General features: G+C 39.4%; 1 protein-coding gene across 1 annotated transcript in view; it reads right to left on the reverse strand.

The window, feature by feature from the left end:
- Positions 1–12,798, reverse strand: part of CSRNP3 (cysteine and serine rich nuclear protein 3) — a 70,764-nt gene that overhangs the window by 13,891 nt on the left and 44,075 nt on the right. Inside the window, exon 2 of the mRNA XM_068543958.1 lies at positions 4,730–4,989. Within this exon, the coding sequence (XP_068400059.1) occupies positions 4,730–4,989 (260 nt within the window). The remainder of the gene's footprint in view (positions 1–4,729; positions 4,990–12,798) is intronic.

The following is a 12,798-nucleotide window of genomic DNA, read 5'->3' on the forward strand; positions in this document are numbered from 1 at the left end:
CACTTTGGTTAGGTGTGTCTTCTCTGTTCTTGTCAAAATAGGCTGTACACGTGACATGGCAAATGGAAATCAAAGTTTTGCATTCAGTGTTGGAGCAGGCCTCCACTGAGGGATGCATTCCGGAAGCACTGGCACTAAGTATGCTCCTGAGTAATCTCTACAGAGGCTGACAAAGAAGGTCTGTAGGAATAAGTGGACTTTAAAACTACCAAGATCAGCAGATTCTGACCCGTCTAATAAGAACTGTAGTGTAAGGAAATAGTTAAAACCACATCCCCACATTTGGAAACTATAGGTTAGAGATATTCGGTGTCAACCACCTCTCACAAACCTCTAATCCCTCCTATCTCCTAGGTATTTAAGAACTTTACTTGTAGGTTAGTTAAATCACAAGACTCTTAAGAGGATACAAGGGGCAGGGCTGGGGGTGAAGAGGAAGAATTATAATATTGTACAGGTAAATTTCTAAATGAATAACACACAGTCATAAATCTAAGATTTGGGGTGAAGGAGATTTAGATGGAGATATTTTCAAGGTTGCTCCTTAAAGGGAGAGTCACCATCTGGTAACTCTTTTTTTATGAAGAAAGACAGCAAACAACCAAGCATTAGTCAAGGAACACATGAGAAAACTGTATAACCTTGGAAAGCCTCTGGAAATGGTACAAGAGTAGAGAAATCCTTGATCTTAGAAAGGAGAGGAAAAACAATCAAGGTTGAAAAAACATTGAGAAAGAGAGTCCAGTGAAAGCTGTGAAAACTAAGGTACATTTCCTACACCGAGGTAGTAGAATCCAGTAAGATATAACCCCAGAGGCGATTCGAATGCCAAGGCCCTTTTGAAACATATAAATAGATGCCTAATGCATTTTTCAGACCCGGTCTATATATTAGACAATAAAGTCTAATGTAATTGTTCAACAATGTAGTGCAGATGATGAAATCTAAGTACTTAATTTGGAAAAAAGTATAGTATTAAGATGACTGCATTGATTACTGTGAAGAGTACAACATGTTTGAATGGGCTTGACAGGGAAAAAGTACTGTGCTCTGTAATTTAGAAATCTAAAGCTAGTTATTTCTTCTAGGAACATGCACTTTATTCAATAAGCTTTCTCTATTCATTGTTTCTAGGCAATGTTTGGACAACACCAATGCCAACAACAAAAAAGACACACTTGAACCCCCAAAATAAAATTGGATTTGTTCTACAGATCTAATTGCATATATTATTTCTTAATATATCAAACTCATAATTTGATTAAGAGATGAATCACTAAATAAGAAGATATTTTACAATGAAGAGCTAAATTTCTATCCTATTTTGTTTCCAAAGAAACATAAAGAAACATCAAGATGCGTGCCTGTGTTCTTTTTACTAATCTTTCACTATGAAGGCCCCATGGGAGGAGGTGCCGTTGTATAAGTGGGCTCACTATTTAGAACCTAGAGAGACACCCTGGAAAGACACACAGGTAGAGTGGAAAGAGAAACTTCTCCTTACTCTTCTGGGGCTGTTGGTTCTGAAGTAAGTAGGAAGGAGACTACCCAGTTCCAAGTCCAATGAGTTTCCTAGGAAGGGCTTAGGAAAAAGTTTGATACTGAGAGCTTTGGAAAGTGTTTTTTGTCAGATGCTGCCTTCTCTCTCCTTACTCAATGGGCAGTTCACTGTCTCCCACAGAGGACCACCTCCAGGCAAAACCGAAGTGGCAAAGTTTGTCTTCAATAATCCTCCCTTTCCTCTTTGGACCCCCTCTCTCTGCTACTGACCCTCTCTTGCTGCTCCAGCCAAAAAATGGAATCAATTTAGTCACATTTTGTTGCTTATGCCAGAGGTATATTTCAAAACAAACGGCACATTAAAAGTGAAATTTCAAGTATCAGAGTGAAATTTTTGGATAGGTAATGTTTTTGGATAGCTAATGTTAGATTTTGGGTAGTTAAACCTTAGACAAGCATAGTCAATGATATTTAAAAACTCATAAAAGTTAATACACCAGAGGAATCACAATTAAAATATATGTTTTCCTCCATTAATTCCCCCCAGATTTTTTTAGCCAGTGAGTCCACATTGCTGTGATCTTTCATTAGTTTTATGTGACATGTGTTTCTGAGTTTTTGAATATTTTCAGTATAGTGAGGCTTAGATCAGATCACCTCAGAATCCCATTGTCTCTTTGCTTGATATTCATTTGGAAGGAGTGATGATGTCCAAATGCCTTTTGTTTATATCTTCACCAAAAGGGAAAGCTGCATGTTTTCAGTTATCAATGACAAACCAAGACATGACACCCACTCGGATGAATGCCTCTCCAACTTCCAAAACTAAGCACAATGACAAAAGTGAATCAATAATAGAAGCCCCTTTTTTGCTTCTTCTTTAGCTTGTTAAAAATACAAGGGTAGAAGTAACTGAATACAAATTATAGTATCAGAATATATCATTGCCTGGTATGGAGGAAGGACCCTGCAGGTGTGTAGCTCCCCCTAATAGCCATCGCAGGTACAATGTGCTTCAAAGGTCACCACAATAAATCTTCTCGCAGATAGAATTACAGTCCCCCAGCTGTTAAAAAACCACTGCACACAGTACCAGACCCCAGAAAGGGACGACTCCCTATAGGTACAGAGATTGTCTTTCCCAACACCTATAGGGAATAATCAATTAATTTTAGAATAGTAAGGAACAAGATAATAAAACCAGTTTTCTATTGAGTGAGTCAGTTACTTAACATCTTTGTGCTTCTTTTTCTTCGGCTGTACACATGGTCTCATAATTTACCTACCAGTGGGGGTTTTGTTAGGGTTAAATTAAATAATGTTTATAAAATGCCTGGCAAATAAAAATCACTTAATGAATAGCAGCCATCACTATTGTTCTGCCAATATTTGAATCTGGAGAATGACTTCACCCTTTGGGTAGGGGTTAGAGTTGGTTTGCAGCGGGTTAGAAAGGCAGAGGGTGGATTTCAGAAGCAAACCTGAGCATTATCATTAAATTAGGCTACATGCAAAGCAATCATGGAGAACAACAGTGACAGTGTCTTGCTACCAAAAAATCTTAAGAGACTTTCATTGAAATCTGTCAAAAATACCACCAAAGGAAATATGAGACACACTTTAGGCTAGGTTGTGTCTAGCTTCATTTAAGCAACTGCCTTCTTGTAAATTGGGAACACAGCACATGCAAACATTGCAAAATACATAAAAACATGGTGTTTTGAAACACACATCACACCTCTGCCAACTGACTTCATACTGGAAACTAAAGGTACGGGTAACACAGATGTGCTTATGGTGCTTCTGCTATTTAACCAGTGATCCTTTATGTTTAGCACTCTGGATTTCCTAAGAAAGATTTCCTTTTTCATTAGATAATGATGGGAGAGCATTTTCTACGTATTGATAGGCTGATGGATCAATACAAACATAAAGAGTGTCTCCGCTTGAGGAAAAGGTTTTCTGAGCTGTGTTTCTCTCCACTTAATCTCTAAGGTGGCACAACAATAGTTATCTCCACCTGGACCTCTCCCAGACATCACTCTGATAACTCAAAATCCTCTCAAAACAGTATCTCCAAAAAACGATCTCATTGTATAACCACCACCGCACTGCTCCCCTCCCCCGACCCCAGGCCTGAACCTTTTTCTCTTCCTGGATTCCTTGTCATATCCTCGCTATTGAGAAAAGTAATATCACCCTCAACCCATTCAGTTTTGCAAGCCAGAAATTCAGGAGTCATTCTTGACAGTCCCCCTCTTTCCCTTCCTAATCCAACCCATCATCAAGGACTGTTGATTTTATTTCCTAAATTACTCCCTCTGTCCATCTCTCTTCCTCTCTCTACCATCAGTCTAATCTAACCTACCATCATCTCTCTCCTGGACCACTGTAATAGCCTCTTACCTGGTCTGACTCCATAAGCTCCCCCAACATGGTTGCCCCTGCCCCGAAACTATCCTCACGTCATAGCATGAACCGAATCACATTACTCTGCCACCCCCAACCCCATGCTTAAGACTCCTGTACGACTTCTGATGGCATCAGGATGAAGAGGAAAAAAGTGCCTTAACCAGACTTACAAAGCCCAACCACCCCCCACCCCCCTTCACGGTACTCTACTCTCTTCATCTCTGCTCCAGCCATGCTAGCCTCTGTGTGCTCACCGTGATTCCTCCTGCCACGAGGCAGCTCCAGCTCTCCCTGCTGCCTGAACCACTCTCGCCAACCCTTCCTGTCTAACTATCTGTGCAGATTTCAGTTCAATCGTCACTTCCTTGAGGAAACCTTCCTTGACCTCCGGACCACAACAATTCCCTGTTAGTTACTTTCATAGCACCTTGCAACTCCCCTTCATAGCACTTCACGAAGATGTGATTTTATTTTGTCTACATGATTAATATTTGTCTTTCCTATTGATACGCAAGTTCCAGGAGAAAAGGGACCACATCTATGTTTCCTGCTACATAGCCCCAGCCCAAGCACAGGGTCTAGGATCTAAATAAATATTTATAGGATGAATAAGTAAACAATGTCAGGTAAGTTTTCCGCACTGCTTTCAGTGAAGCGACCATACTGTTTTTGCTTTAAAAAAGCCTCAGCAGACAGTCTGTTGTGGAAAATGCCCAGTTTAATCTGTGGATCTAAATACGAAAATGGTTAATGCAACCAAAGTGAGGTAAGGATGGGGGTTTGGCAAAAAAAAAGTGAGCGTCTAAGGTTGTTTTACCTTTAGCTTTAAAGAATTCAGTTTTTCCTCCCTGAGGTGTTCTCTCAGCATCTCGCGGTGGAGCCTCTCCTGCTCCCTGGCAAATTCGCCCAGGGTGTACTGGCGCACGCTGTTGTGACGGCTGGACATGCCCAGGGTGCTGCCGCCTTGGCTGGGCACGCTCGTGAAGCCCTGCCTCCTGGTGAAGTAGTACACGGTGACACAGCTGAAATGTACATTCTTCGCCCTCAGTCGCTTCTCCCTTTTAAGGATGGAGGAAGCTGAAAGGGAAAGAGACAGTTCAGTGAACAGCCAGGGCAGCAGTCTTCAGAGGAGGCAAAGAATTAGAAATTGCCACTCGATGATCTTCAATCCTATGGTCAACCTTTTCTGGCTGGGAGACACTAAAATTGTGGTCTCTCAGAGTTGGCACCGATTTCTCTTTCCTTTCCTCTATTTTCTTCCAGCTGTGGCAGTGTAGACTTTCAAGTCCTTCTATAAAGGTAGTCTAAGCAAACTTTTAGGAAAGTTGCCAGTAGTCTGTGGATCAGTGGCACAATTTAATTTCTCATTTCCCCTAACCTTTTAAGTTTTACTTTTATGGTTTTCACATGAGCCGTAGCATACTATAATCAGAAAAGACACATACTACAAACACTTTGGCTCTTATTTTGATATGGAAGGCATCTGGCATGAAAAAAATGTCTGTTTCTAAATTTTAGAAAATTCCAAAAAGCAGTAAAAATTTACACAAAAAAAGGCTCAAAGGCACCATTTAGGTATTTTTATAACCTAAATCTAGCCAAGCTTTCATTTGATGAAAACTCCAGTAAATAACATTACAGACAGTGGGATTTTAATCCAAGTATACACTGAGAAAATTGAAAACGTCATGAGATATATCAGAACCTTTATTACTAGTTACAGGGAAATCAAGATGCACAGAGCACCATGGAAGGTTGAGAGACACACTGTATTTGAGAGAAAGAGAGCTACACATTATAATCCTGACCTTTTGGAGTTGGACCATGCTAGACGTCATCTAGCTCAGTCTTTTTATTTTGTAGTGAAGTAACCCAGTCTTGCAGAATTTGAGTTATTTCTTTCACGAAGAAAGAAATGAATGAAACAGACAGAAAGAAACAATGGACTCCTTGGACGTTAAAAAATACATATATCAGCTAACATTTATGGACTTTGCGGAGAACTTTACATGAATTATCTCATCTTATCCTTATAACTCCTTGTGTTGAAATTACCCATGTCTCCATTTGAGGAAACCAATCCACCAAAGGTTAAATAACATGGCCAAGGTCATATAACTAGTGGTGAAACTGGGATTCATTATTCAAGAGCCCAGTCTTTTAACCATCATTTCACAGTAGAGAGCTGAGGTCATGCTAAGGGAGCTGAACAAGGCTGAGGTTTGGTGTCACACTGCTTCTGGTAGATGTCAACTGCTGCAGACTCCAAAGATTATTTTTTTGGGGGGGGGGGGGTTGTATATCTCTTTTAAAAAAATGTTTTATTTTTATACACTTTTTAAAGGTTTCTTCCCATTTACAGTTATTTCAAAATATTGGCTATATTCCCTGCGTTGTACAATACATCCTTGCACCCATTTTACACTCAATAGTTTATACCTCCCACTCTCCCATCCTTTTATCGTCCCTCCCCCCTTCCCCACTGGAAACCACTGGTTTGTTCCCTATATTTGTGAGGCTGCTTCTTTTATATTATATTCACTAATTTGTTGTATTTTTTAGATTCCACATACAAGTGATACCATATGGTATTTATCTTTCTCTGTCTGACTTATTTCACTTAGCATAATGCCCTCCAAGTCCATCCATGTTGCTGCAAATGGCAAAATTTTGTTCTTTTTTATGGCTGACTAGTATTCCATCATATATATATACCACAGCTTCTTTATCCATTCATCTGTTGATGGATACTTAGGATGTTTCCATACCTTGGCTATTATAAATAAAGCTGCTATAAACATTGGGGTGCATGTATCTTTACGAATTAGTGTTTTTGGTTTTTTTGGATATATACCCAGTTCATATGGTAGTTCTATTTTTAGGTTTTTTTTGGAGAAACTTCCATACTGTTTTCCACAGTGGCTGCACCAATTTACATTCCCAACAAAAGCGTACAAGTGTTCCCTTTTCTCCACATCCTCCCAAAATTTGTTATTTGTAGACCAAAGATGATTTCTATTTGGAAGGCTGTATAAGCAATGAAGGAAAAGTGAATACAGCATCACTTTGGATTTATATAAGAATATTCTTTCAAGGGGGTTCAAGTTCATTTATCTCATTTTTCCCCCATAAAACTTTCAAGCCAAATACAGAGAGGCTGCTATGATACATCTCATTTCAAGGATTTATATATTCAATAAATATAAACCAAGGGCCTACTATATGCCAGGCACTTTCTAAATGATTGGACATACTGGTGAAAAAAACAGATGGTGATCCCTGCCTGTATGGAACTTCCACTTGCAGTGATGAGAAACTCAGACGGAAGAAACAGACTCAAAAGATTACAGAGCAAGAGAAGTAGGACATTTGGGCAAGAATTTAGCTTTCCCAACTTTCCCTCCTCTTTATTGCTTTACTTCTCCAGAAGAGATTGCCAGGAAGCAAATGCTTTCAAGCATGTACGTAGTTTTCCCATTTATTTATGTACACGTTCACGGCAAAATACTTGTACTCCTGGCAGCAGTGACAATTTTCAACTTAGATTTAGAAGCTCTGATCTGCTTCAAAACTGTATGTTTAAATCATCTCAAAACAGAGAAGAATTTGTCAAAATGTAAAAGATCACTGTAGACAGCAAAATTCAATAATCTGCCCAGTAATCTGCTACCCTATCTGACAACCTCATCCGTCACCACCTTAGAGCAGGCTAGAGCCTCTGCTTTTTGGGTGATAACTTTCAACCTATTTTACTCTTAGTATCATACAAATGATGCCCTGAAGACATTATCTTTCAAGGCCATAATTTACAAATGAAATAAAGACATTTTAATGTACTCATTTAAAATAATTACTATAAACACCTCTGATAATTTTATTACTTATTTTTCATCCAATTCATAGTACTCTAGACAAATTTCCTTTCAAAAAAATTTACTGGGCTTCCCTGGTGGCGCAGTGGTTGAGAATCTGCCTGCCAATGCAGAGGACACGGGTTCGAGCCCTGGTCTGGGAAGATCCCACATGCCGCGGAGCAACTAGGCCCGTGAGCCACAACTACTGAGCCTGCGCATCTGGAGCCTGTGCTCCGCAACAAGAGAGGCCGCGACAGTGAGAGGCCCGCGCACCGCGATGAAGAGTGGCCCCCACTTGCCACAACTAGAGAAAGCCCTCGCACAGAAATGAAGACCCAACACAGCCAAAAATAAATAAATAAATTAAAAAAAAAATTTACTTAGATTTTGTACCTGTATTTTTAGATTATAAGAATTCTTCACGGACTTCCCTGGTGGCGCAGTGGTTAAGAATCCGCCTACCAATGCAGGGGCATGGGTTCAAGCCCTGGTCCAGGAAGATCCCACATGCCACGGAGCAAATAAGGCCGGGCGCCACAACTACTGAGCCCACATGCCACAACTACTGAAGTCCGCACACCTAGAGCCCATGCTCCGCAACAAGAGAAGCCACCGCAATTGAAGAGTAGCCCCGGCTCGCCGCAACTAGAGAAAGCCTGCGCGCAGCAACGAAGACCCAACGCAGCCAAAAATAAATTTATTAAAAAAAAAAAAATTCTTCAACCTTCTGGATGAATCTATTGTACCATCCTTTCACAAAAAGCCAGATTACACTTTCCCCAAAAGACAGTTAAGAGATGTTTTTCCAAGGCTTGGAAGAAGACAATAGTGGCAGAGAGCAGGAGCCCTTTACCTGGGCTCTTGGCATTTCTAACACTGTCAAAGTGCACTAGGGTCAGTGCTTCTTCCTATCCACTAGGGTTTATAATTCAAACATGTGCTTATACTTGTTTTAGCACTTGCATATTATAAGTAGCACTGTAGAAACAATGATCAAAAAGCCTATGGGATATATTTAAAAGGAAGGCTTTGAAATGCCACAGGATCAGCCTTATGAAGGATATTTTAAGTGTGGCTTTCCTAAACTTAGGAGCCACTCACATCTCTCTTCTGATGATTGAATTGGAGTCCTAGAATGGGCTCTTGTGGGCTTTCTCCTGTCTCCAGGCCCCGATTTGACTAACATCACAGAATGAAGTTATCAAAAAAGAGTCTGTGTTCTTCAAGCCTGGGAAAAACAGATTACATTCACTCAGCACATCTGCCTTAGGGAATCTGAAACCTCCCTGATATACCTACCTAGTAATTTGTGCCCTTTACAGAATGATTGAACTCAACTTTGTGTCTCTACAGAGTTCAGGGTTCATTTTACTACCGTGAGGTCAAGAGCAAGAAGAAAGAGGAAGGAGAAGGTGGCTTTCATTACTGCTCTGAAAAATAACTAGTCTGTTTTCATACACAATGCTAATTTTTTGTTGCCTCTCAGCTCCTCTTCTTTTATCCCATTCACCATTACCCTCCTGAAGCAGAAGTGTCTAAATGCAACAGTACTATATATCCTGCCCAGGACACAGTTTTTGGGACCACCATTATGGTGGTACAACAGGGCATACTGGTGTTGCTGTAAAATGATCACATATTATGGAGATAATATTGACCCTTGTAAATTAAAGGAATAAAGAGCACAGAGTAACTGACATTAGCCATCTGCAGAAGCTACCCAACCTTAAAAAATGCTTTTAAAAATGAGTGAAGAAGAGAGTTGAGAAACTGACTAATTCACAATGGCAGGGTCAGAATATAAGTAGATAAAATAAAATAAGCTGTACCATACATTATAATAAAGAGTTCATGATCAGAGTGGATTAAAAATGGAAGCCACTTGGGATTAGCAGATGCAAAGTATTATATGTAGAATGGATAAACAACAAGGTCCTACTGTATAGCACAGGGAACTATATTCAATATCCTGCGATAAACCATAATGGAAAAGAATATGAAAAAGAATATATATATGTATAACTGAATCACTTTGTTGTACAGCAGAAATTAACACAGCATTGTAAATCAACTACACTTCAATAAAATAACTTAAGAAAGAATGGAAGCCATAGTGCAGTCACTCTGGGGCCAATGCTTGAGCAGCAATCTAGTTACCCTCTTAAGGCACACCTGGCTCTTTTAGTGTCAACAGCTATCAGCAGAGCCCTGGTATAGCTGGAAAGGCAGAAAGCAGTAAACAGAACTATGTATTTTGGCACTAAAGTTGGCACGTGGAGGTTGAGAGTTTATGGTCCAGTCTGATGCTAAACAAGGGGTAAATTGTGGAAAATATTAACTCTACCATTTGGGTCTGAAGTTAATAGTATACTTCTATGCGCTATGCTCAAAAGGAAAATACCAGGTGATTTGTAAGTCAATATTTTGAGTTTATTTTTCATTTATTTGGGGGAAGCAATTTAGTAGAAGCAAAGTGAGATTGCTGAAATTAATTTGTTGATCTTGGTAAATCCTGGGCAATAAAAACTTGTGTTTTTGCATCATACAGACCAAATTAGTCAGGGGCTCTGAAAGTATGCATGTTGTTTCTTAGCTTTTGAAGAACAAATCAAGATCAAGTCAGTTACGAAATCATGCATGAAAACTAGCTTTCAAACAGAAAATCCAGTTTCATCAGAAAATATTTTGCATAGAAATTAGCATAACAGCTTAGATATTAAATCAATTTCCAGTGTTTAAAATTATTAAGATTAAAAAAAAATGTCCTCAATCTTCACAAGTGACTTCTGCAAATTTCCTGTGATCATATTCTCACATCTTCTCCAGCTTGACATGATTGTCAAGGTTGGCCCCTCTTGATCATGGTGTCACACACACGGTCTCAAATCTTAACCACAAGTAAGGAGTGAAAATGGATCTAGGAACCAAGAAACATAGGAGTAGTTCCTTTGAAAATGAAGGCAATTTTCCTATCAAAAGCAATCCCTCCTTGTTCTAATTGTCCCCTTTTATTCCTTTAAGTCACATTCTCAAGTTTCTCAAATATATTTGCCCCAGTTGTGTTTATTTTGTTACTTTGCTCAAGTAAGGTACTTAGGACCGTAGTAAATCATTTTAGTGGGAGCAATTCCAAAAGACTGATAAGAAGGAAATATCTTAAGGCATGGGTAAATGAGAGGCAAAATGAAAGTAAAGACTAATTGGGAATATTTTCCTTCCAATCATGAACAAAATCCAAATTACCTTAAGTATGTAACATTAAGTGATGGCCAAATCAGTGTTATGGTATTTTATACTCAGTCTGTTATTTTAGACTCAGTTATGAAGGATATAACACAGGCAAAAACAATCACAAAGGAAAGAAAGAGATTTTCCCAAACACTGAACATGTTAGAGACAATATTGGGGTATTCCCAATATTTTGGAATTGAAGTGCTTTGCATTTCCCAAAATTTCATCAGAACTGAGACAGTCAGTAAGTGTAAGAAAATGTCAGAATCCATCAAAGAGCAAACCAGGGGCTTTTTTTTCTTTTACTACTGACTTTATTTCTATGAAAGCAGCATTCAAAAGCAAAAATCAAGGAAGAGTAGCTCCGACTTGAAGTGATACTCAAGATATCAAGTCTCAATTTGTATTTGGTTTCCTATAGTGTGAATGATAGCTCTAAATGCTTTTCAAATTGTAGCACATCTGTCTCTCCAGCTCCTAAATGCCATTCTTCCCCATCTCGAACCAACCAACCAATTTATGTATTAGTAAAGCAGCAAATAGACTGGCGAATATAAAATATGATAGACATACATAAGAACCAGTCGTCTTCATTCTGACGTCAGTCCTTCTGGAGAGGAGGACTAGGTTTATAATTTGTAGACAAGATTAGGTAGTTTAACCGTAAGTATTTTCCATCCTATAACAAGATGAAAATATTCACCAATGGATTACTTTTGAGACTAATAATGTCTTTTGTGCATTGCAGCTTCTGAGTGAAATAATTCAAGATGAGACCCTTTTGGTTAAATCCTTAGTTTACAAACACAAAACAAAACAAAAAACCCTTGCACAGGGCTTCCCTGGTGGCGCAGTGGTTGAGAACCTGCCTGCCAATGCAGGGTACACAGGTTCGAGCCCTGGTCTGGGAAGATCCCACATGTCGCGGAGCAACTGGGCCCGTGAGCCACAATCACTGAGCCTGCGCGTCTGGAGCCTGTGCTCCGCAACAAGAGAGGCCGCGATAGTGAGAGGCCCACGCACCGCGATGAAGGGTGGCCCCTGCTTGCTGCAACTGGAGGAAGCCCTCGCACAGAAACGAAGACCCAACACAGCCAAAAATAAATAAATAAATAAATAAATAAATAAATAAATAAATAAAGGCGTTCCAAAAAAAAACCCAAAAAACCCTCTCACATGAGACTGTGTGACAATACATTTTCTATCAAGATATGTAAAAATATTGTATATGCATTTAAGCAAAAAAAAATTAATAAGAACAGAAATAATATAAAAGGATGACCCTTGAGGCTAAAGCTTTGTTTTGGATCATGAACATGCATGTCACGTCGTCGTGAACTGAGTCTGTCAGCTACGTCCACACAAGCAAGCACGAGATCTGCGTGGAGGGAACCAGCTCTCTCCTGAGTCTCTCCTGACAGCCACAGCCCAGGCCACTCAGCACACTGCAATTTGACATTATAGGGGTGGTTTATTAGTGTAATCATCTACTTGCAGTCCTCAGCTTGAAAAAAAATAAGGTTTATTGCCCAGGATTTTGATGTAAATTCAGAAAGCTGCATATAAAAATTAAGTGCAAACTTTGACCTTCCAGCTTTGATGTCATAAATAATTAAGATGATTAACTCACAAAGAGTGGTTGGTCATTTCTCAGAACTAGCTGTTTTTCATTCACACATTTTTATTTATTAAATGTGCCCCCTGCACTTTCCCCCTAATTCTTGTGAGTAATCTAAAAAAATAGGGAGGGGGTCATTTTGTTCTCATACTTGTTAGGACAAGTAGGAATAAATACAACAGT

This window comes from Eschrichtius robustus, chromosome 5 (assembly GCF_028021215.1).
Source record: "Eschrichtius robustus isolate mEscRob2 chromosome 5, mEscRob2.pri, whole genome shotgun sequence".
Lineage (NCBI taxonomy): Eukaryota > Metazoa > Chordata > Mammalia > Artiodactyla > Eschrichtiidae > Eschrichtius > Eschrichtius robustus.